This window comes from Dermacentor variabilis, chromosome 6 (assembly GCF_050947875.1).
Source record: "Dermacentor variabilis isolate Ectoservices chromosome 6, ASM5094787v1, whole genome shotgun sequence".
NCBI classification, from domain to species: Eukaryota; Metazoa; Arthropoda; class Arachnida; order Ixodida; family Ixodidae; genus Dermacentor; species Dermacentor variabilis.
In genome coordinates this window covers 29,456,446-29,482,030 of record NC_134573.1, presented here as the reverse complement: position 1 = coordinate 29,482,030, position 25,585 = coordinate 29,456,446, and the positions used below count along the sequence as shown (strand labels likewise).

The 25,585-nt window shown below is 44.3% G+C and overlaps 1 protein-coding gene across 1 annotated transcript in view; it reads left to right on the top strand.

The window, feature by feature from the left end:
* LOC142584711 (decapping and exoribonuclease protein-like) overlaps window positions 1-13,019 on the top strand; it is a 59,362-nt gene extending 46,343 nt beyond the window's left edge. Inside the window, exons 5-6 of the mRNA XM_075694919.1 lie at window positions 5,610-5,695; window positions 11,911-13,019. Coding sequence (XP_075551034.1) covers window positions 5,610-5,695; window positions 11,911-12,031 — 207 coding nt within the window. The 3' untranslated portion in view covers window positions 12,032-13,019. The remainder of the gene's footprint in view (window positions 1-5,609; window positions 5,696-11,910) is intronic.
* Window positions 13,020-25,585: the final 12,566 nt, after the last annotated feature.

Sequence of the window (25,585 nt, the reverse complement as noted above, 5' to 3'; positions counted from 1 at the left end):
GCTTGGAGTGTCCATATAATTGCTATCGCAATAATATAATAAGAGTATCCAGCAACTGAAGCATCCCGTGGCCCATTACTTTCCGCAAAGGAAGAAGTAACAAAATCGAACTTTCATCATGCAACAATTCGCTGCACCGCAACAATGTATTCTTTTCCTTTTGTGGGGTGGGGGTGCCGAAATTTAAAAAAAACCAAGGAAATTATGTTGGCCACTATTCAATGCCTACTTTGCGCCCCTAATGTGGCTACCGAAGGAATATCGAAAAAAACGCGAGACGCTTGGTCCACAGAGAACCAACCATACAATACTGCTCGGTATCCTACGCCGGCGAGCCAAGACTTTCCGGAGAGGTTGCCCTCAAGCGAACGCGGTGCAATCCGTTGAGTCCCCATAGTGATGGTGGCGAGCGACCATTTTTTTTTTTCTCGTCTGCTGGCCAGAAAGCATCTAAAACTCACCCAGCCGTAGATCCACTCGGCCAGAGCAAACCGAACATGCACCGAAGTGCACCGCGCGGTGGTCAGGGCAACACGAGAAAAACTTATGCGCTCTGGCTGCCTCTGGCAGCCCGCGGGTAGGGTAGCGAGAACAAAAATATTGAAGACGCTCAATGTGTCCTCGCGAATAAAAGTCAAAGTAGGGAAAATAAATAAGAACGTAGTTACCTTGGCTGGCTTTAGTGTCTTAACATGGATGCTTTGGCATAGGTGAAAAAAAATTTTGATATTTTTTTAATATGACATGACTGCACAAATGAACCACCACAACGTTTCGTCTCATCGGACCTCGCTGCATGTTTTGTCAACTTGTCTAATAGTGTGTTGATTTGGCTTGTCCCGCTGTATGTTCCAATGCAAGACTTTAGAAAAGTCAATGCACCTTTGGCGTCAAATGTTTACAACAGCATTAGACCCACAAAGGTCCGGAATTGAAAATCTAAAGCACTACTTTGGAAATGTCAATTCACCTTTCACATCAAAAGTTTATGAGATTTATACCCATAATGTTTTCGAATTGATATCCATGCGCTCCGTAGATTCTGCGGCCTCTGCGAGATGCCGCGGTGAGCCCGTTTGTCATCAAAACGCCATTGAAACTTTGTGCTCGGATGGGGCTGTTTGTGTTATGTGACTCCCGGTGCATGGCCGTTGCCACGAAATTCAGCCTGAGTTTGCAATTTTCGCGGTGAAATGTCTTTTCGAGCATGAAAAAAACATTCTAGACAAAATCCAGAATGATTTCCAGTGCCGGAGATTGCTTTGGTCGGCGGTGCATTGACAGCACGAAAAAATTTCGGGGGGGGGGGGGCTGAAGCCCCATAAGCCCCCCCCCCCCCTGGCTACGCCCCTGGTCATGGTTGCTATGCGCAGCTGCGCCCCCGACCGGCGTGCCGGTTGTTAAGGAAGGGAGGAGGTTGTGCCGCTGCGCTGAGGAGAGGTCACAGTTGCCATGATTCCAGCGTACGGACAGACGCGACGGCAAGCATGAGCCCCACTGACGGCCACGAAAGTGAACAGTGCGCACTTAGGGCCGATTTATGCTCGAGCTGCCCATCGCGGCAAGCCGCACTGCACGCTTGCGGTTGCGTGAAAAATTGCACGTATCCAGCACTTGTGCACGAATTACCATTTGCACTGTGTGCACAGTGTACACCTTACACATTGTAAACCGAAATTTGTGCACAAGTGTTTGATACGTGCAGTCTTTTGCGTGACCGCACACGTGTGGTGTGGCTTGCGGCGATGGGCGGCCCGAGCGGCCCTTACGCAATTTCTTCCTTTCTCTTTTGTTGCGGAGGCATGGACACGGCGTCGGACAGCACAGAAGCCGCGACTGGGTGCGAAGTTTGAAGCGGTGGTGCTTTTGTTGCTTTTGTGCTTTTCCTCCCTTTCCGCATGCCATCGGACGGAGTAGTTGCTGTGCTTCGGGCCGCGTTGTTTGTGTTAGACATGGACGACGGCGAAGGACCACCACCGGCGGCTGAAAGACTGCACGCGCTCGAAGTTCTGAGGCGTGCTATAGCATAATGACACCCTCGAACACTTTAGAAAATATTGGCAACACGGAAATAGGCCGGTGACATTTCCCTTCAATTACGACCTTTTTATATTGGACACACTTCAGCTGTCTTTAATTCATTAGGAAATGCGCCAGTTGTAAAGATTAGGTTAGCAAGGTAAGATAAAACGTCCCATGTAAAAGGCACATCACGCTTAATGGAAACAGATCTTATGTCATCATAGCCCACAGACACGCAATTTTTTATGTTGATTAAAATGGCAATTTCTTGCAGGAAGTAGGCGAAAGAAACACAGATTTTGATAGAGAAGTGATATGGTTATAAAATGCAGTGTCAGCTTCAGGTACATCACCAAGCGGCTTACCAACATTCGCAAAGCACCGTACTTACTTTATTCTAATGTGCCCTTGATTGTAACGCGCACCCGTTTTCCATGACCAAGTAAAAGGGAGAAAAGAGCGCCTTCGATTGTTACGCGCACCTGTTTGCCGTGACCTAAAAAAAGAAAAGTCCTTTACAGTACCACGCACCTCATTCTTTCATACAGAAATACAACTTTCTCTCATTTGGAAAAACAAAGATTTACTACCGATGCACTAAAGTTGCAATAAATTAAGAAAGTCGCAGTTTCGCCCGAAAGGCGAAACTGATTGCGATAGTGAATTAGTAGATAGCTATATGAAGAGTAAGGATGGTAGTTTTATCGGCTGCATAAACTTTTAAACATTCGCCTACTAACTAAAATAACAAGCACGGCGTCATGTGCTCACAGCCAAACATGACCCTACCAAAACGCTGGAGTGGGGAAGTGTGATAGCTGGAGCGAGCGAATTGACATTTGTGTGGCCTCTCACTTCAATGTGAACTAAGCAACGAGAAGACAGCGTGGTACGCCCAGATGCGCAGACTATCTCCATCGCAGATAGGGGCCGCACCGTACACAGCCACCACTGGAGTAGAACTCCTCTCCTGTTTACGCCTGTCCCGCAAGCAAGTTTCGGGAACTCCAAACGCCCGTGATGCGGCCTGATCTCCGTCCGTCTCAGCACACGTGATCGCTTTCCTTTTAATTGCAGCATCGTTATGATGAAAGTCTTTGCAGTTGGCACTTCCCTGCTGATAGAGCAAATGCAGAAAGCGAGAAGACTGGGAAGAATGAGAGTACATTTACCTAAGCACACATACTACAGCACATGGAGGAAGCTGCGACAGCTAGGCTCGAAGTGGGTACAAGGTGGCCATTTTGAAATGCTGATGGCGATATGGTAACACAGATTTAGGTTTGTACTCGATTGTAACGCACACACAATTTTTTTACCCAATTTATTGGGAAAAAGTGTGCATTAGGTTAGAGTAGATACGGTATTTATTAAAAGCACATACTAAATTAAAACCTGACAGTTTTCCATTCGGCATACTGTTTGGTTCAGGGTGTTAATATCTTTACTTTTAGTTAGGTTAGTAACTTCTCGTCATAATTTACTACTGTCATTTTGGATCTCATGTTTTGAATGCATGTGTTTAGGTATGACCATAGTTCAGGTCCAGGCAGGCATGTCATAATTTTTTGCATCTTCGTCCTGAGCAAACCATGGCATAGAAGCAATGGCTGCAATGGGCCGACGACAGTGTCCCAGCAAGGCTGCCAGCCAACGTGGCTAAACTTTCTGACTTCGCCGAAGGACAAGGCCTTCGATGGCTTCAAAGGAAATGCAATAAATGTTATCTTTCTGTGCCTAAGAGTTGCTCTAAATTTTTTTATTCTGTAATTTGCAGCTCGCAACAATATTGTTTACAGAAATATTGTGACTTGAAATGGATAACTACAGTGTCACATTGCAATAAGTGTACAAGCATACTAAATTGCGTTTCATCATGCTGTCCAAGTCAAAACAGGTGTGTCTTATGCACCAGCGTGACTTGTATACAAACATTTTCTTCAGGACTCGCAAAAGGTGGGGAGGGTTCGACTTACACAATGTACAACTTCTAGTTCAGAAAATACGGTATACTAATCACAAATATATCCACCAAGGAATTGATGAGACGCGCTGGATGCTAGGTAAGAGCCAAATAAAGTGCATTTGTACAGATTTAGCACCTTTACCCACACAGCCCTTGCCAATCCCTTGCAATCAGCAGTAGCTTGGATTCATGGAGTGCAACAGCATAAATGGCAAGCTCAGCTAGTGATGCCAGGCAAGCAGAGGTTTTGCTACAAAACCATTAGCCAAATGTTTCGGTGCTCTAGGTACTAATTCTGCTACTCTGGTGCACCCTGTGGTTGCTCTTGGAAGGTAAATTCACCTAGAAATACTGGCACAAGGGCCACCACATGTTTAGTGCAATACAGACTTTACATTTTAGCTGTTCACTACTTCCAAGTGTTTAGCTATAAAGATCAGAGGAATTGTGTCAAACGGGACTAACACTTTTATTTAAATATAGAAAGAGCCTAACTACCGTATATTTCGTACTGCAAGTCTCACCTTTGTATGAGTCGCACCACCCACTTTTGCGAGTTTGAAAGAGAAAATTGGTATGTAAGTAAATGACGCAGCTATTTTAACTCGTCGGCATAATGAAACACAATTTTGCACCCTCGTACATTCATTGCAAAGTGCCATACTTGCCCACTTACGGGCAATAAATTTCCGTAAACGAAATTTTTAGTAGCCGCAAGTTCTGGTAGGAAAAAACTTCAACCAACATTGCTGTTTAGATCTGCTTAGCTCTTTGGAGCAGAAAAGCAACATTCATTGCACTTCACTTGAAGCTATCAAAGGCCTTGTCCTCCGACACAGTCAAAAAGTTCAGCTGCTTCAGCCGGCAGCATAACTGGCTCACCGTCGTCAGCCTTTTTTACTTTTACGAGATCACTTTTACGAGAGCACATCGCTGGCATTGCCTGAGCAGTGTTACATGCTCAGGAAAATAAAAAAAAGAATGTTCGTATTAGTAGTGCTGGCATAACTGGTTTATGCGTATAAAACACATTGACAAAAATTTTCTCAAAGAACCTGCGACCTACAGTTTGGAAAATATGGTATGTGCAGTGTTAGTACTACACAACAATGTCCTATTGGATTTCTATTTTCCCTCTCTTTTCTAAAAGCATTTGACAGTTGCCTTGATAACTGTTCCTTCTGGCTTTGTAAAATAACCTACATCTGCCTGGCATGGCCAAATTTATAAATACCATTTTAGCTCGATTATAATGTCCCTCTATTGTAACATGTACCTCAATTTTCATACCTCAAAAATTCCAAATGCCATATAATTGAGTATTTAATCACTAGTTCTCCATGGTAAGAGAGAGTAATTGCAATTTGTTCTCACTTTGAAAAAAAAAATTGTTGCATCGGAGCCACAGTAGACTGGGCATTGTCTCTGTCAACTGTCCAGGGTACGTCATCTCGTCTTCAATTCGAGATTCAGGAGTGAATTTTTACATCACCTGTTGCAGTTTTCGTTTCGTACTCAATTCTAACGTGCATGTCAAATTTTATTGAATTTTGTTGGAAGGAAAGTGCACATTGAAATAAAGTAAATACAGTAATATCTTTTTTCTTTAAATTTAATGCAGGGCGTGTGGTCTGGTGCGGTGTGCATGAACTTCTGCAACCAGCTGCTGTCCTTCATCAAGAAGCACGCCACACAGGACGATCCAGAGTAAGTTTGGTTTCCTTCTGCTTGTAGTGATTCTCAACTTGCAGCCAGGATGTGCTTAGAAGCACACACGTTGACAGCAGCCAATGTACCTGCCTCATTCTAGAAGTGGTGGCCCATTTTTAGCAGACACCATATCACTTTCGAAAGGTGCACGTAATTCAGCCATAAACATAACTCGAAGGTACTTTTCGACATTAGGGTAACAAAAAGTGTTCTCATTTTTAGCTCAAGCAAATTTGATCTTAAATTACGTGCGACACACAGCAACTTTCAGCTTCTTCATCTGGGTTTCTGGGACAGTAAAAAATTATCTGCGCACGAAATTGCAGTGTTTGATTGGAGAAAAAAAATAACAGTTCCTAATGAATTTTTTAAGTATTCACTTTAGGGCACATGTTGAAATTGGAAAGTTTGGAATACAGTGAAGCAGTGACTGCTTAGCAGCAGGCCTAAGACTAGCACCTCCGCAGATGCTGTGATTTGTACTGCAGTATAATGTCTGCTTTTCACTTTATCCACCAGAGCGGGCTGAATTGGGCTATAAGCCCGACCTTAAATGTTAAGGATCTGTTTGGATAAAAACAAAGCACCCTCTGCATATCCTGACCTGATGTTGCTTGCAGCATCTGCAGGCAGCAGTGATAGGGCAGAATAGCAATGATAAACATATGTGAGAAAGAAAGAAAGAAATAAAGAAAGAAAGAAAGAAAATGTCAAGTTAAGCATTTTGGAAATAGCCAAAAATCAGCAGTATAATTTTTCCGCCAGAATCTGCAGTCTCTTGTAAATAAGGAAAATAAAATGGCAATGTCCCTAGAGGCATTTGGAATAACATTTACCGCAATAATGCTTGTAGAGACTTGGTATAGCGGAGCATCGCAATTTTTTTGCCCGCCTGGTTACCAGTGCCATTTCTGGAATTATGAAGACAGGCGAGGGGGCGAAGCATTGCGCGAATGAAACGAAAGATTCTTTCTGACAGTGTGGATTGTTTCAGCACAGCAACTGCTGACGATGAGGCCCTGACTTTGCCTAGCGATGGAAAATTGTTCTGTGTATTATACAGGCATCCTTCGGGTGATTTTCAGCAATTTATAGATATCCTTGAGGAAATGTTTGCTTATAGTACATCAGATCAAAAAATGGACATAGTACTTCATGGGGAAATTAATGTTAACATGCTTGCTTGCTGATACAAAACAACAAAAGAAGTACTAACATCTGCCATTTGGGCAAATTGTTATTATAATATGATTTCACACTCCACATGGATTATGCCGGACCCTTAGGGGCTTCTTTACTTGATATATTTATTACAAATATTGACTCTGCTTTTGCCGGTGCCAATGTTGTGTTACAAGTATTGGTGACCATCTAAGCATGCCCATGCGCGCATAAGCGAAAGAAAATCCCAACCAAGCAGACATGCAGTGGGTGTTTGTTCCACCACTCCACAACACCTTGAGCATTTTCGGCAAGCCTCTTAAGGAGAGTCATATATTTACAAATCAAACTCCCAGTTGCTTGGAATGTTTAAATGCATATGCTATACAGTAAAACCTTGTTAATTCGGATTTCACGGGACCGAAAAGGGTGCCCGAATTAACCGAATGCCGAATTATCGAGGGTATCAAGAAAACAATAAAGAAGTGCTTACAATGTCAACAGGCTTTTATTTACTGAATGAATTGGCAAATCCTGTTTCTATTCTTCACAAAAGCAGTGTGGAAGCTGCTGTTCTCGTGACTGCCTTATTGCAAAGCCCAGTGTCCAATGCCATGCCGGATTATGGGCCCAGTGTCTCGTGCTGGATACTGGGGTGCTAGGCAGGCGCAGCGTACTGGTGCTCTAGGACGAGAAAAATGAGGTGCCTGGGCACCGTATATATTTTTTGAATACAGAAAGCAACAGAGAGTGTTTTAGTGCAATAAAAAAAATGAGGAAAAAGCAAAATGCTACCACCAGGATTCGATCGTCTGACCTAGACATCTCAAGCCCGGTACTTTACAACTACACCATGTCAACTTGTGGCAAGGTGTGTATAATTTGCCATATTAAGACCTAGGCGCAGTCTTAGTTTTGCAAACCCGTGTTGCACAGACATGGTAAATGTGCTATTGCCCCACAACTAAAACTTACGCCTGTATCAAAAAGGAAAAGTTGTTGTCTGTATTCATTAGTATGCTTGAAAGTGCCACTACACAGATTTTCATTTGCGATTGGTACTTTAACTTAGAAGAAAGTCCTAAATGAACCGCTGAGCCGGGATGCTGTATGGGCTGTTACTGCCGGTTTTGATAGCCGTTTCTTGTTTTTCATGCAGGGATATGCAACATTTTCATAGTTCAATTATGCGTTTCAATCGACACGTCTGTCCAGTCACATATCTTCATCAGAGAAGCATAGGCTGGTGGTGGCAGCCTTTGGCGACAGCACATATACGTATGTTTATACTGTGTCACATCGGCGCCCATCGCTTCTTGTGCTGACACTGCAGACACAAAAAAATTACGATGTGAAAGCCGAAATATAGAGTGATTTATCCTTGTTAGGCTTGTTGATTCCTAAACCCATACGGGCCGATAGTATGTGGACCGACTCGGAGGTATGCTAGGCCTAAGCTTCGGTTAAAAGGAACTATCTTAGCACGGGTATCGGATGATTGCTAAATGTGTTTAAAAGTTATTGCTAAAAGTCAAGGGAGACACCTAACGTGAACTCTTTATTTTCAATATTTTCTGTTATGCAGTATTTTACACTTAATAGAGCCTCCTCCATAGGTTATTTTTTTTTTTTGAAAACCATATTTATATTGTGACAATAGATTTCGTTTGTCGAGATATTTCGTAAAATGCCTATTTATACATTTTTTATATACTTTCGAGAATACAGGTAGCACGGATATCTGTCAATAAATTGTCAATTCACAAGCATTGTCGCCTTTATGGATGGGATTAATTTTTGCCACTTTAAGTTTTGTCGGGAAAGTTCCCACCAGAAACGAAAAATTTATGAGATATGGTAATATAGGGCTAAGTGTTAATGCGGCTGTCTTAACTGGAGCTACCTTTATGTCCATCATAGCCAATTGAACCATTGCTCCTTTATTCTTTTATGTATCTGTACAACTCATCTGGTGGTACTTCGTGTAACACGAGAGAATTCAGCTGGTTACCTACTTCCACTTCATATTGCATTGTATCCTCATCACCAACAACCACATTCACAAAGTACTGATTAATTGCATCGTAAACTCCCTACCCTTTAAAATAATATTGTTAACTTTTATTTGTTTAGGTGCATTGCATGGTACTGTTCTTCCAGTTAAAGCTTCCATATTTTTGCAAAGTCCAATTTTATGTGTGAAAACACGTTTTTACGATAGGCTATCTTTGCTTTTCTAGTGTCGCTGTTTAGCCTGTTGCAGAATTGGTTGAACTCTTGCAATATTTTAATATCTCAGCTAGCAAGAAATCAGAATTCTTTTCAAGGGGTCGCTATTTATCCATGGCTTTCTATTTTTACCCTTTCTCATTTTCAACTGTTGTTGCAAGAAAAGTCAGTGTTGTATCATTCAAACTCATGTCCCTGCGGTAACATACACTTTGCAGCGGGAAACCACTGCGCCATATGTGCGACGTTATCTCTGGGTAAATTGTGTGAGGTGTCGTGCCCAGCTCATACTCTGAGAATGGTGGGGTTTGTGCATGTAGTAATATGTGGACTGTAGAACCTCGTTGATATTATCCCGTTACATACAATATCCCAGTGCTAACATTCATGATCGAGAACACCAAAACTTGCCCAGTACAGTTGCGCATCTTTTTTACCAGTTTATACTTTCTCGGAAAACACAATCTTTCAGTGCCAACATTGAGTGGATCGCCAAGCTGCGATCATGTGATACACATCTTCCGTAAACAAGAAGCAGCGGCAGGCGCACACAAGCAAAACAGTAGCCGCCCGCCGGAGTAGCTTCCCCTCAATATTCTCACGTGAAGATGCTGGTGCGCACTCAATTTCCTGTTAAGCTACAAGGGAATCTCCTCCCAGGTCGTTGTGTGCCACATTCATAGCTTTTGCCGCCGACCCTGCTGCAATAAGCATCTTCACCCGTCTGTTTGCACGTTTGCCCTCCTGCTTGATTTCGTTTCGGCTTCCTGTCACTGTCATAAAACACTACGCAATAGGAAAACGACAACGTAGTGTGTGCATTTTGGGTTGCTTGGGCCCCACCAGATCGAAGCGTGTCAACGTTTAGTGTTGCAACAATTTGCGCCAAATGGGCGCATCAAACCTTCTCGCCAAAATGCCCCGCTGAAACACGCTGCTGACCTGGGACAAATTCGAGGAGCACAAACGTAAGCATGTCGAAGCCGTAAAAACTAGAACGCTCTTTTCGGGGCCCCACCAGCTCGACTCACGTCGCCATGTCGTGCTGCAAAGATTTGCGCAACGCTTCGCATTACGTAGATTTCAACTAGCATTGGAGTCTGTCAATCTTCTGTGACTCCACATTGTACGTTTTCCTGGCTAGTATGTTTTCTCTCACTTTTTTTTTTGCAATACGTATGAATGAGGCTCTACTGTACTAGTACTGTAGGGGATGAGTACCACAGTGTGTGCGTTGCAAGGAAGCTGAAGGTACAGTTGCGGGCAATGTGACCTGCACGGCTGTGCCGGCATAAAAAAAATTGCAGACCTAAGCACAGTTTCAATTACTGGTACATATTTATTTAACTAATATTCCGTGTGCAGTCTTGGAGCTCCTTCGACCATGGGCAAGGGTGTTGCAGGTCATCTAGCATGCGGCTGTATGCTGAAACAGCGCAGTGGCATGAGGACAAGAAAGCAGCAACTGCAGGACTAACACTGAGTGCCAAATAACCTTTCTTGAAAGATGCACCAGCCATCCATAGTCATGTTAGACTGGGCAATGTTTCAATGACCGAACAAGAGAGCGCAGAAACAATGTAGAAAAACTGTACAGTAGCCACTCACTGTAACAAATGCACATGCACTACGCTGTCTAATAGCACCGGGTTCCTGAAAAAATGCTACAACCAAAAAATAAATTGTGGAGGCATACTGTATAGCAAAAGACAAAAATAACTCTGTCAGCATGGCGTCACTCAGCCTATCGAAACTAGAGATGTTATGTCTGGATAAATAACTGCACCTACAAGTGCAGCCGCGGCTGTGGGAGGCAAGTGCTGCTGCTGGGTACCTACCGGTGCTCGGACACCTCTACGCTTGGGAAGGCATGTTTGCCACCAACCCGTAGGCGTCCCTACCTCAATAGGTGCATTTGGTGCGCCACAGGGTTTTCATGCTCGCCATAGGAGCAGCCGAAACTTTTTTTTTTTTTTTTTTTTTTTTTGAGCTCACGAGGGTTTCGATGGGAACTTAATGCGCAGGCTCCTTTCCCAAGTGTATTACCCCTGCAGAAAGCCGAACGCCAGGTTGGGGTGCGCTCTTGCCCATTTGATAACTATTGGGTGCCCGGCAGCGCTGGGAATTGAGCCCACAACCTCCCGCAGCCGAGGCAGGCGCTCTACAGCTAGGCCGCAGCAACACCTACAGGTGCAGGTGTTTATCCAGAAATAATATATCTTGTTTTAATGGGTGAGTGATGCCATGCTGACACCTTATCATTGTCTTTTGCTGAAATCATGCTGCTATAATTTCTTTCTTTCTTTTGGTCGTCGCATCTTTCAGGAACCTGTGCCACCTGTGCGCATTCCTGTCGCTCCAAATATTTTTTTTTTTTTTTTTTTTTTTTTTGACGTGGCTATAAGTGCCTGGTGCATCTTCTGTTAAAGTGCAGTTGGCTGTCAGCAGTAGACCTGTTGTCATTGTCGTCGTCTTGTCCTCATCCCATCATGCTTGTTCAATATACCTTCAAGATGAACCAAGATGGACCTTGCCAGAGTCAAGTTTTGCTAGCAAGGAAATTGTTTCGAAGGTGATGGTGTCAGCTGTGAGAATCTGCTGCTGCCACGGTAAAATCACTTCCATGCGAGAGGAACCACCGAAGTTTGCTGATTTATTTTTGTGCGAGCCCTAGGCAGTCAAAGTTCATCCGAAGCGCCTTCCCTGCAGTGTCTGGCCCCACGGCACAGCGTCGTGCTTAAGAACTGGACAAGTTTAATGTGCCTAAAAATGGATTGCTTTGCATGTGATCCGAATGCATTCTTTTGTTGTGGTTTGCACAGGGTGGTCTACCTCTTCCAGTACCTGCCCTCATCTCGTGAGATTGTCTGCACGCATCTCGCCGATCCCGGGGAGTTTGCTGTACTGCCCGACTGGTACCTGCAGGCATTTGATGCCACATGATGTGCGACTGCACCTTTCACGTGCTTGTTATGACTGTGCTGACTGACGAGTTCCCGAACTGGGCATTATGCCGTGTATGATGTCTTGTCGAAGTTCACATCTCTACAGAGTGCTCGCTGGCCTTCCGAGAGGGTTGAACATGCAGGCTGTTCGAGGCAGATGTGGGTGGTGAGTGCGATGTTGCCAGCACTAGTTCTGAAATAGGCTGGCTGTGCTGGACACTGTCTGTACAACCCAGACGATTTGACAAACGACAGAAAGCAGGAGACTAGGGGGCTTTAACATACAGGACTTTGATACTGGAATGTAGGAATACATCCTGAATGTTACTGGAATAGGAGGGCCAGGCATACATCAATTGTGCAGCTAAACTATTGGCTGATTTCTGCTCAGATGTTGCACATGGGTGGAATTTTGCGGTGGATTCAGTTTGATAACATGATTACCTTTACTTGCCTGCTTCATTCACAGTTAAGCTGAAGTGTCATTACAGCCTTGTCACGAAAACTGAGTTTACTGCAACAAAACAGTGGGCCCACTGTCCTTGATTTTCTTCACAACTATTCACGAGTTTGACTACCTTTGACAGGTTACCTTGAAAACTTGGCTACATCTGTCACTTTTCTTTTCTATTCTTTTTTCTGAGAGAATTTAACTGCACTAGTAGAGTTTCATTTGTTTTTGACTACATGAAATGCAGTGCTGCTCCATTTCAATGATGTCACAATTTGCAGCTTGTTTTATATCAGTTACTACATTCCAGTATTCATAAAGTTTACCCACAACGACCTAGAGAGAAAAGTGTTGCCCTTGTGTACGTGGGAGTGCTGGTAACTAAGGCCAGCTTCAGGTTTGGTATCTTCCTTTGAAAGCCAGGGCACCATGTCTGGCGACACTGGTCTCTGCTAGGACAGCATATAGTAAGATGTCATTTTTATTATAATGTTATACAAGAATTTATTATTAAAGCTAAACATTGAAGCCTGAATTGTACATTTAGTTGGAAATGCAGTATGGTTGGTGACTTGCTATATTTTGAAACTGTTCTTTAAATCTTATATATCTGAGCAAACATAAATGAAACATGCTACAAAAAAGAAACATGTTATTTCGAAGATTTAATTCCAACAGGACTTCATTTGCACAGCCATTACCATGTTTCATGACAAGCTATACTCAAAGACGAGCTGAGTGTTCTGCATACCCATGATGTTGCGGCTCCTTTTAACAAACTCACATAGGCAGTAGTGCCAGGTTTCCCTCTAGGTGGTATTGTGGGAAACCGCATGCCACTAGTGAATGGTGTATGTTCTGCTTTAGTGCTCGTCGTCTGCTACCATTGTCTGGCACTGGTTTTTGCCACATTCAGACAGGCTGGTTTGCAGCACACAGATTGTAATAGCATGCCTTCCGAGACAGGGCGGCCCACAAAGGGCCCTGTATATTGTAGGCCATGGTGCGAGTGAATGGGTGTTTCCTTTCACGAGAAAAAGGCACAGATCTCAAAAGGAAGGTGCTGTGCACCATTGAAAACAGTGTTTTCTAGGTTGCCAGTGCCTACCACTGCTGAGGCCCTTAACATTTTGTACCTGCAAATTCTTTTTTTTTTTTTTAGAAGTGTTGTGGTATTGTAAATTGTTGAGGCACAAGGCAGTGTGCATGTGAGAAACAGCTCTTGCAAGAAGAACTGTATTTATCATTGTATTTAACAGTGCCTGCTTGACTGTGGGATTTTATTAAACACACTGGGAGTGGAAGGAAAGAAAGGAGGAAAGAAAAGCCATAATTAAAGTTGAAGTTTGCAATTACCTGTGGGAATAATTTCATTATTTACTAATTTATAACAGTGTCAAGCTTAGAAAAATATTTCAGCAGTTATTCCTATGTTTGGTCTCCGTACAGTGGAAGTTGTAAAATGCCATCTGAGGTGCCTCCAACTAAAATAATTTTTCAAATCAGTTCATTACTGGAGGAGATAAAAGAAATTAGCTTTCCTGTTACCAATGCTGCCCGGAGGCAACTGTCACTGCCAATGGAGACACTCTTCCCATTTTTCCCGGCTAGTATCCCACATGCAGTGTTCCTTCGCTGCCTTCTCCCATGCCAGAGCTGAGGAGCTGCATCATGCTCAAGCATCGAGCCTTCCCCCACTGCTTGTCTTTTTTTTTTTCTTTTCCTTTTCTGCTGTGACGTGCATTTACAGCGGCTGCATTGCATCTCCCACATTGGATGATTAGCCAAAACCATGTGTCGTGGTGAGGCGCAGCTACGAACAGTGCATTTTACGTCATGGTGCGTGTGACCTCGATTCTCGAGCTGGGAGTCCAGCACCTTTGAGACAGAGGGTACACAGCGTTTGGTTTAAAACTTCAGCTGTTTTTGCGGCAGGCAGTGCTGTAATGCTTTGGAGATACAGTCGCCAGCATGTAATATATAGGCTGCGCTTGTCTGTTTGAAATGGCCAAAGCTGCTTGGGGCCCTTTAAGGTGAGCCGCTTGTAATTTGGTGTCTCGCTGTATAAGTTGGAAAGGCTTCTACGTGCTGAAACTTGGAATTTGAAAGTTAAGATAGTGTGATACACACAGGACAGAACAAAGAGAACGAGACATCCGAGTGCGAACTTGCAGCTGACAGCCCAACGAAAACGCTCTGTGGACTGTGGTGGTATGTGCAAGGCCAGCCACAGTCACTCCCATCGCCACGAAGGTATACATGGGGATGAAGCACTGCATACAAAGCGCAAAATGATGTAAACGAGCTAGGAAAAGTGGAAGGCAACCTCGAACATCCAAGAACAACAGTATGCAAAACACTGGGCACGTCGCGCATGCCTGAAGAGCTGTATCCGCAGCGTAAGGAATTACTCCTTTTTCTCTGAGCGAAAGAAATGGCGCGCTGACACAAGTGTCCAACCCCAACCCACTGCTGCTTCAATGACCTCCTTACCTTAGCACGCTGAAGAATGACCGTCTCTTTGACTTATCAGGTCTTTTCTTTCTTTAGGTCATTTTATTCTTTGCATGCAATGTCTTTTCATCCTGTGCACTTTCGTGGTGTTAGCAGTGGTTGTAGCTGTCCTTGGCACATGTGCCACAGTCTAAGGGGGTGGAGTGTTTTCATCAGGTTGTCAGCTGAAAGTTAGCCCTGGTATTTCTCGTTGTATTCTTTGGGTCTTGCATGTGTGGCTTTAGTTTAACTATTTAATGATGTACAGTGCCAACGGGCTGAAATGTTTACACTTTTGAATTCCAATTCTGTCTACTTGAGGCTTTGCAGGAACTCGGCTTTCTTGCAAATTCTGTGTCCCTCCCACTTTTATGGACAATGGTCTCTGGTGTGCGCAGTGTAAGCTACACTTTTTAGGTGTGGGCACAGTCCTTGCCAGATGGACTGGCCATGCTGCGGGAAGTGTTCGTTCTTCTAGGGGCTGTTTTCTGCAAGTGTTTCTTTTGATGCGAAAGCATTAAATGGCTCACGAGGCAGACAGTCCAGCGTTGGTGGGGTGACGACATCATAGTACAAAAAGGCTACGAACCCTCCACCTTTGGTGGTAATTAAGGCAAAGTTAATTGAGGTAGACTTAATTAAAGTACTTGATCCCTCGACCTTTGGTGGGAGTCGAACCCACGACCTCCTTGCGTTGTGGCATAATGTCTAAGCACCGCATGGTGGTCGCAATGCTTTCGCATTCATCCACATAGGGATAATTAAGTGCGCCTTGAATTTTTTTGTGTGTGCAACGAATAAAATGTGACTTTTTTTCATCATCAAAATTTCGTCGTCAGGTACAGTTTCGTGCCAAGACACAGCATGAACTCTATTTTAAGAGCTACTAAAAAGGACATGTAACGTATGAATACTCGTTGCTTGGCTAGTTGGTTCGTCTTATTACGCAATGTTAAGAGGCAACCGAAGGCGGTAAAGAAGTTCTAGACAGGAAAGATGACAGTTGCAAGTGACGCTCTTGTCCTGAACATTTTTTCCACGCTTGAATGCGTCTTAAGAGTGCGTAATAAAAAGCTATGCTTTTGGTGCACTATTCAAACCTAACCTGTGAATAATCATTAACACCCTGCCACTGACAAGGCAGTAACATGTACGCCGGTCCTGTGTGTGATAAGCGAGCGGACTGCCTGCCAGTTGCCATGTCGACAAGGATATATCCTTTTATTCTACTGGTATGCTGCACTGCTTTTTCATTGAGTGATGCTGCAATCATCGGTCTGTTTAAGGGCAGTGCGGAGGGACATTATCTGGAAGTGCTTGCAACAGCATTCATTGCACTGGGTTCCGCAGCTAAAGAGTACATCTGGCAACATGGTGGTGCGGGACAAGTCTGCTTGGGGCACTAAGGGAAAATACGAAGTCAGACTAGATTGAAAGATCAGGCTTTGTAATCCGTCTTTTGTAAGTGAGAAATATGACAGCAAATTGAAATCAAGGTGTTGCCACCTCTTGTGGAGTGTGGTCATGCGACATCAGCACTGGCCGATTCAGAGAGTGTGGCATAGAGGGAGGTCACGTGAAGATTATGTCAACTCATCCTTTTTGGCACTGGCAGTTGAAATTGAAGAGCAGCAGCAGGACCTTTGGCATCCATTCTTTACGAAACAGTGTCCTATTAGGGCTATTTCTTTTACCTACACTTGTACAGGCTTGTGCAGATGAGTGTAGTTCTGGGCAGAGGCTTGATGTCGTATGCTCACTTCACTTTGCCGACTATAGCCAATCACAGCAGACTTCTGTATTGGCAGACAAACAGTGCCTGGCTTCGCACCCACTGGCTGCCCGTGCAGTGTGCTTCTACGAAGACCTCGAGTAATATTTGAAAGCAGCCAGTTTGAACTAAGAGGGGACGTGCCGTCAGTGGTGGCGACCACGGGGTGGTGATTGATGCTTGGTAATTAGTATGTAATTAACAAAAATTTAATAATCAACTTTCTAACTTCTAATTTCAGTGGGCTCATCGTAATTGGGAAATTGAAGCAAACTTTCCATACCAGCCATATCAATGTTCTGATCTGAAAAAATGCGCTTACCCGTGGAACTGTGGCACGATGAATTTGGGCGATCAGAGCACACGAAACCAAAATTGGGAGGCTGCAGCGAATGTAAAGCTGCACCCTTCGAGGCAACATTCTGCTTACGTCACCTCGGAGGGCGTGGCTTTGCGCTCGCCGCAGCCTTTCAGTTTTGGTTTTGTGGGCTCTGATCACCCAAATTCATCGTGCCACAGTTCCACGGGTAAGCGCATTTTTCCAGATCAGAACATTGATATGGCTGGTATGGAAAGTTTGCTTCAATTTCCCAATTACGACGAGAATAATGGAGTTTTGTTAATTAGTGACTAATTATCACATATCACCTGTCACTCTGTGTGTGGCACTGATAATGGCATTCTCTGAAGGAACCATTCTTTTATTTCAGAATGGCTATTTTGGAATATTACTTTGTCTTCGTGGAAACACCGTGCATACATATGCCCTTGCCTGAGCAATAAAGGCCGACATACTAGTTTCCTTACACCAACAAATGTAGACAAACTGCAGCTAAATACATCGCAAATGCTCAGCGCACTAAGACGACCTCTCCATGCATATAATACAGCGTGTAGTCTGAAAGAGCTACGACTAAGATAACTTTTTCTTCTTGGGAGATTAGATCGCCTTCCTCTGCGACACACGGTCACTCCAGCATTTCGCTGCTGTCCCTACAGTGAACCTTCACTCTCGTCACCACATATGTACAGACAGCGCTGAGAGTTGCAGACAAAATGGCACTTTGCGTTTGCTAAGCCAGCCTGTTTGTCTGTCGTCTGCTACCTACACTCATAAAAACTACGGTGTAGAAAGTGTAGTTTTTGTACTACACTTCTATTATAAGAAATGGCATCGTGTAGGTGCACAGAGCAGCACTTCTACATCAATTAAGAAAAATGGCGACTTCCTACGGTAGCTACACTCATGTAGCCAGTGTAGGTAAAAAAATAGCCCTATTGGGACGTGGAAAACAATGATAGACTTCTAGACAAATAATCGATCAATCTAGCTCACTTAATATTTATCAGCGCAAGGAGTTTGCAAAGATTAAGCACTACAACAAGAGAGAGAGTGATGCAGGAAGTGTATGACTTGTCGAAGCACAGTGTGCTATTAAGTTACGTCTCTAGAAAATTTTTTGTAAAAATGTTTAGCAACAACACAAACCGCATTGGTGCGGCTGTATTATTTGACCAGCCTCAAGCGCACAACTTCTGGCAGCTGTGGATTAGGTGGTGTGATGGCGCTACAAAATTTGCCTGACGGAGATCGCTGGTAGAGGGCTTCGTCCTGCAGTGGATGTGAAAAAGGCTGGTGTTGTCAATGATATGGCTAGGCAGGCACAATTCACTGGTGTCAGCTGCACAAGGACGTTACTTGTTTATTTCCAATACATCAGACCCCAAGCAGTAGCATAATATTGTTTAAATTTAATCTGTTCAAACTGCTCATAGGTAGATAAATATGTTCCGTAACAGTTAACATGCAAGCTTGATTGCACTTAAAGTAATGTATGACAAGAACACAGATGTGAATAGATGTAATACAGTCACGTTCGAAGCAACCTTGGTCAGTAGTGACATCTGGCAGTGGGATCTGTCTATACACACAGCAGTGTGAAAATGAAGCATTGGCAATTTTTGACTTTGCATGTATCATAAACATCTCAAATAGTACACTCTCAGCTGCACTCCTCTGTTCTAAGAAGCCAGAAGGCTTGAAGTAACCGTAAAGCATCGACAAATTTCTTTGAAAACATAATGGGCAAACAAGATTGTTAGGTTTGTTTGAATTAGCTGAAGTTTTGAACTGTGCTTGAATTACCCAGAGTTCACTGCATTAACATCTTTTTTTTTTACCCTTTCTGGTCAGAATTTAGTGGTTGAAATAACAAATTTATATTCTGTGCACTTAAATAAGAAAAAAACACAACTTCTTGAAATTTCAATTCAGTTTTTCATTTTATGCGACAGTGGTCTGTCAGAAATTCAGTATGCTGCAGGGGCCTTACGTTGCTTAAAAATTCTGTATTTAAATTAGAAGTGAGTGAAAAATTAACAAATTATTGAAATATTGTTTTCATACCATGCCAAGACATATTACATGCCGTAGGTGGCAGGTTCCAAAGATGCAGAATCATTTAGAAGAGCTCTGTCATCTATCACTTTGTTTCCTTTGGGACTCCAATAAGTGTTTCTATCCCCTATATACTATTCAAAAGAAATTCATGTTCAGCAGCTTCAAGTAGGCAATTTTCGAATCGGGTACAATTCGACTGAACGTTTGCACACCCCTAGTTATTATAAAGGCTTAGAAATCATTGTAGCCAAAATATGGGTCGATGTGCTTAAATGCTACTTGCTCAAGCGAAAGCATAACCTGGAGACTCAGCAGGTTAAGCTGCATGGTGACATAGTCTTGTTTTGCACAACTTTTGTACAATTTATCAGTTGACTGATTTAATTAAACACACATGGTTCATTTACACTAATTTGGCATATTTGACCAAATTGTTTTCCGCTCTGTCCTCTTTTTCTTCCCCTTTAGCTTATGCCTTGTAGTTGGTGAAATTCTACATTAGGCTTTTCTGTTTTTGTGACCACTGAAAATTGTGTCTACATTTGTTGCCCCCGCAGGAATGTCTTGATGGCACTGTAGCTAATTAATTAAGTTAATAAGCTGAGCCTTTCAGAACTGCTTCAAATAATGCCCAGCTGTCCAAATAATACAGGTGCAATCATTATAGCTATTTTAGATAAATTTTGGAAGACCAAGTTTGAGTGCACTGTAAGGCGTATTTGCTTTTGTGGACATTGTGAGGCTTTGGCACATCTAGAATAAGATTTTCTAATAATAGACGTGTACAAGATGTCTGCATTGACACTTGCTTTAGCGAATAAGTGCACACAGCAGTGAGTGCAACTCATGCTTGAGTGGCAAGTCACAAATTTTTGTTTTGTTTTAATCTGTGAAACGATGGCGACAGATGAAGCTTACGATGAACTTTATTGTTCGCTGTGGTGTTCAGTGAGTACTCCAGAAGCTTTCTATACAATGAAAGTAAGATTACGTAGTTGCTCACATTAATATGCACATAAATGGTGCAGAAAGACAGATATATTGCACCATTATATTATGCATCTCCACCAACTCGCCTAGTTTTCACTTGTGCGCATGTGACATTGAGATTTGAACTGTGTTGAGCTTTGTCTTGAGGACACTGGCCTTGAAGGAGGAGGCACGCTGTGTATGTGTGACATCAGTGGATGACCCCTTCTGAAGACTGACCGGTTGTAAAATATTGATAATCTTGCAGAGCACTGTGCTCCCTTTTGTCAACTGCAACATGCTCATTTGGTAATAAACAGTTTTCCAGATGCCATGTCCTGTAGATGATCAGCTCCTTCTAAAGCTTCAATAAAGTCTTTCAATAGACTTCACGACTGCATGTGCTACTGCTTGCTGCTGTGAAATTGTGTGGCAGTCCTGCATAGCTCTTGCGAAAAACTTTCTTAAGCATGCCTTTCGAACACCTTTTGTAGTCATTACAAGGCACTTGGCTTTAAGAGAAAGCCAAAGACTTAATGGGATGGAAAATGATAAACATAAAAGTTAGGTTGAATGGTGGCAATGTTGTATACAGACAAAGATGGTGGCACCTCTTGCCTGTCAGCATTGTTAGCCAGATTATGGGTTTTCTTTAAATGAGAAAGATTGGGCCAGCTGTGGCATTGGTCTTGCTTTCCTACAAACACTGTGGATCAGATGCTAACCTATATAATTAATGTATCTTTGAAATTAGGAAAGAATATTGTACATACAAGTAGTTGCGTAGGTTGCATAGTGCATAGAATGTGAATCAGTCAACCGAGAACGCAACATGATTTGAATCTGCAACACACTTCACAGAAATGCACTCTACAAGCCACAAAAAAACTGCAGAAAGGAGCAACGTTTGGCTTGTTGATTTAATAAGGCACAGTAATTAGCATGAGTAGTAATAAAGACTAGAAAGTTCTGAAGCTGCAGTTGCAGTGAAAAGAACTGTTGCCGGTTTTCTGCTCAGATCTGCAGGTTGGTGCGTTCTCGGTATGTTTTGCTCTGTGCTTTTTTAACTACACACTGGCTGCTTAGTTTCTTGCGTCTCCACAATGCTAACTACTGCACGCTTTGCAAAAAAAAAAAATTGAGGCACTCGAATTCTTGCTCACGGGAAGCTTCAATCTTTAATAACCGAAATGGTTTCCATGCTGAAGGCAAAGCAGACTGTGGCCTTGATAAGCATTCTTCAATAAATGAGAGCATTCAGTTAATGAGAATGACTTGAAGGCTTGAAAGTATGCACTGATTGCCTCAAAGAAAGCCTTGACAATTAAAACTGAAGCCTTCACCAGCAATTTTGAAGAAGCGGAGCAATATTACCAACTGAATCATGTGGAAATGAAAGGAATACTCGTGACAGAGGGCTGCGCTAAAATCCTTGAGGCAAGTAGGTGAAGTAATAATGGACTATCCTGTTAATGCTGATGGTATAGACAGTTCACTGCATTGCCACCAAATCGGGTAACAAGGGTACCATTGGTAGATATTGCAGATGCAACAAGAACAATTTTCTTGACAAAGCATGCCAAGCAAGGCCTGGAACATCACGGATTGCTTTTTTTTTTTTTACAGCAGTTAACATGCAGTATGCGTCAAAGAACACCTGGGCTTTGAAAACAAAAGGCCTTTCTAGTGCTCTTCCACAAAAAAAAGTAATGGCAACACTTGTAATACTACTTGTAGACTGGAAGAAAGGGGGTTAACCGAGGGGCCCGATTTTTATTAGTCGTTTTCATTCCATTTCATTCATTCATTCAATTTCATTCAGTCAATTTATCATTTCTTCATTTCATTTATTAAGCACAAGTAATTTCCCCTATGTTGTCCTTGGTGTCAATGTTTGTTGGCTTCTTATGATATACTTGTAGACTGGAAACTTGAAGACAGGAAATGGTGGTACTTGTAGACTGGAAACTGCGGTATCACGGCCTGCAATGTCTTTGTGTAAACTGTGATGCATCACAGCACCACTGGCACGGCCAAGTTACGAGGTTTCATTTTTCGGTTAGGCTAATGGAAGGCATCCCGACACAGCTTGACTTCTCTAATCCTCTCGTCTCCTTCTTACAGCGAAGCTGTTAAGGGCCAGCTCCTCCAGGCTCGTGTCCACGTAGACACAAAACTCCCGATACGGGGGCCGATACCGAAGATAGTGCAGCGCCGGGCCGACCCGCAGTGAAAGTGAAGCAGGCATTGAGCACTCCCTATACATGCGCCGATCCCAAAGATAGTGCGATGCCGGGCCGACCCTCGGCGGAGGTGAAGCAGGTGTTAAGCAATACTCATACGTGGGCCGATCCCAAAGATAGTGCAATACCAGGCCAACCCGCAGTGGAAGTGAAGCAGGCATTAAGCGCTCCCTATACATGGATGGATGGATGGAATAACTTTAATGAAAGGTCCTGCGAGCTACGGGGCGCAAGGTCCCATAGAGGGGGCTACTCCCACGTTGGGACCGGGAGTTGTAACTCCCTTACCGCATCGTGGGCTCGCTGGACAGCCCAGAGCTGCTCCGCGTGGTCCGTGCTGCGTAGTGCTTCTTGTAGCCTGGCAGAGTTTTGATCCTTGTTTGCGTGGGTCCGACCACACGGCCAGAGCAAGTGATGTACGTCTAGTGTGCTATGGCAATTTTCGCAATATGTTTTGTATAGGTCAGGCATGTAGTGATGTAGTTTGTTCTGCGTGGGGTACGTGTTTGTTTGAAGCATTCTGAACGTGAGGGATTCAGGCCTGGTGAGCTTATTATGAGGTGTGCTGTATATTCTGTGGTCTAGATAGAAGTGCTTTGTGACCTCATTGTATGTGTAGGGAGGGTCCCGATTCTCACTGGGATGGTCACGACTAGAATAGGTGGCGTCGCGGAAGGTTAGGTCTCGTGCACTCCTGTGAGCCATCTCATTGAGATTGCGAGGGGCGTCCTCGATCTCTCCTAGGTGTGCCGGGAACCAGCAGATGGTGTGATGCTGCAGCGGTGCGGATCTATTGATTATTTGTAGTGCTTGGCTTGCAACTGCTCCTTTCTGAAAGGCTTTGACGGCCGAGTGTGAATCGCTGTAGGCATGGGTGGTGGTCGGGTCTGTGAGCGCGAGTGCGATGGCGACCTGTTCTACTATCTCGGACTTGTGGAGCTTGACTGTGAGAGCGTTTGTGACTTGACCTTGCTCATTGATCGTGGTGGCAACGAAGGTCTTCCTGGTCGGGTACTGTGCCGCGTCTACGAAACAGGCTAGGATCTTCTTATCACGTATTTCGCACAGGATGAACGATCCGCGTGCCAGCCTTCTGGGTTGATGGTGCGTGGGGTTCATGTGCCGCGGGAGTGGGCGAACCGTGTAGGAGTTGCGTGTGTCCGTCGGAACGCTTTGATATAGATTCTCCATTACTGTGGTGTCATGACCTTTTGGCTAGGATTTCTCTACCCGGTTTGGTTCCAGAGAGTCTTGTCCATTGAGCCCGTTCTTGAGCTTCGGCGATTTCTTCAAGTGGTATTGTGTACCCCCAGTTGCAGCAGGAGCTCTGTCTCGGTGTTCTTGGGGATTCCCAGCGCTAGTTTGACTAGCTTCCTCAGTTGTACATTGAGTTTGTCCTTCTCTGTTACCTTCCATCTGTGCATGGCTGCCTTGTAGGTGAAGTGGCATAGCGCAAAGGCGTGTGTTAGCTTGAGGAGATTTTCTTCCTTAAGGCCGTGTTGTCTGTTTGCTGCGCGTTGTATGAGATTCAAGGCATTATTCGACTTTGTCACGATCTTCTCCACTGTCGCAGCGTTTGAGCCGTTGCTCTCAATGGGCATCCCAAGGACTCTGATTTTGCTGACGTGTGGAATGGTTCCTCTGTCTTTTGTTCTGAGACTAATGGAGTGTGCGTCTCTGATTTCGTTTTTTGGCTTGGGACCGCTTCTTGATGGTTTGTAGACGAGGAGCTTCCGACTTCGCAGGTGAACATTGCAGGCCGATGGGAGCGAGGTATTCCTCGGTCGCGTCGATCACTTGCTGCAGAGCGCTTTCAATTGATCCCAGGCTACCTCCGGGGACCCAGAGCGTTACGTCATCTGCGTATATCGTGTATTTGACGTTCTCGATTTGATCCAGTTTCTTGCCTAGGCCAGCAAGCGCAAGGTTAAAAAGCGTTGGAGAGATGACAGAACCTTGCGGGGTGCCCTTGCCGCCGAGTTTGTATTTCTGGGAATTGATTTCTCCTAGACGGAGGGTGGCCGTTCTGTCGCTCAGGAACGATTTCGTATAAGCATAGAGTCTTGTGCCGAGGTCGAGGTTGGAGATCATGTTGAGTATGTAGTCATGTGATAAATTATCGAATGCCTTTTCGTGGTCTAGCCCTAGGATTACTCTCGCGTCTCTTGTGTCTGCGTCAATGATCTCATGCTTGAGGAGCTTCATGGCGTCTTGGGTGGGTAGTCCACGTCTAAAGCCGATCATTGCTGTGGGGTAGATCTCTTTTTCTTCGAGATGTTTCCAGAGCCTGTTTAGGACCGCGTGCTCGGCTACCTTGCCAACGCAAGACGTCCGCGAGATAGGTCTGTGGTTATTGATGTTGGGCGCCTTGCCAGGCTTTGGGATGAGCACGATGAGGGCCGTTTTTCAGTCTTCGGGTAGTGCTCCGTTCCTCCAGATTTTGTTGATTTCCTCTGTGAGGGTTTCGATTGAGGTTTCGTCGAGGTTTCTAAGTGCCTTGTTAGTACGTCGTCCGGCCCCGGCGCTGACTTGCTGTTTAGGTTCTGAAGCGCCGTACATATCTCTTTGGTTGAGAACTCGCGATCTAGCTCTGGGTTGGCCTTGCCGCAATATGCTTCGGCGGTCGTGTCGGGCCGACCCTCGGTGGATTACCCGCCGTGGTTGCTCAGTGGCTATGGTGTTAGGCTGCTGAGCATGAGGTCGCGGGATCGAATCCCGGCCACGGTGGCCGCATATCGATGGGGGCGAAATGCAAAAACACCCGAGTGCTTAGATTTAGGTGCACATTAAAGAACACCAGGTCTTCGAAATTTCTGGAGTACTCCACTATGGCGTGCCTCAATCAGGAAGTGGTTTTGGCACGTAAAGCCCCGTAATTTAATTTAATTTTAACCCTCGGCGGAGGTGAAACAGGCATTAAGCAATACCCATACATGGGCTGATCTCGAAGATAGTGCAATACCAGGCCGACCCGCAGTGGAAGTGAAGCACGCATTAAGCACTCCCTATACATGCGCCGATCGCAAAGATAGTGCGATGCCGGGCCGACCCTCGGCGAAGGTGAAACAAGCATTAAGCACTCCCTTTACATGCGCCGATACCAAAGATAGTGCAATGCCGGGCCGACCCTTGGCGGAGGTGAAGCAGGCGTTAAGCAAAACCCATACGTGGGCTGATCCCGAAGATAGTGCAATCAATACCAGGCCGACCCGCAGTGGAAGTGA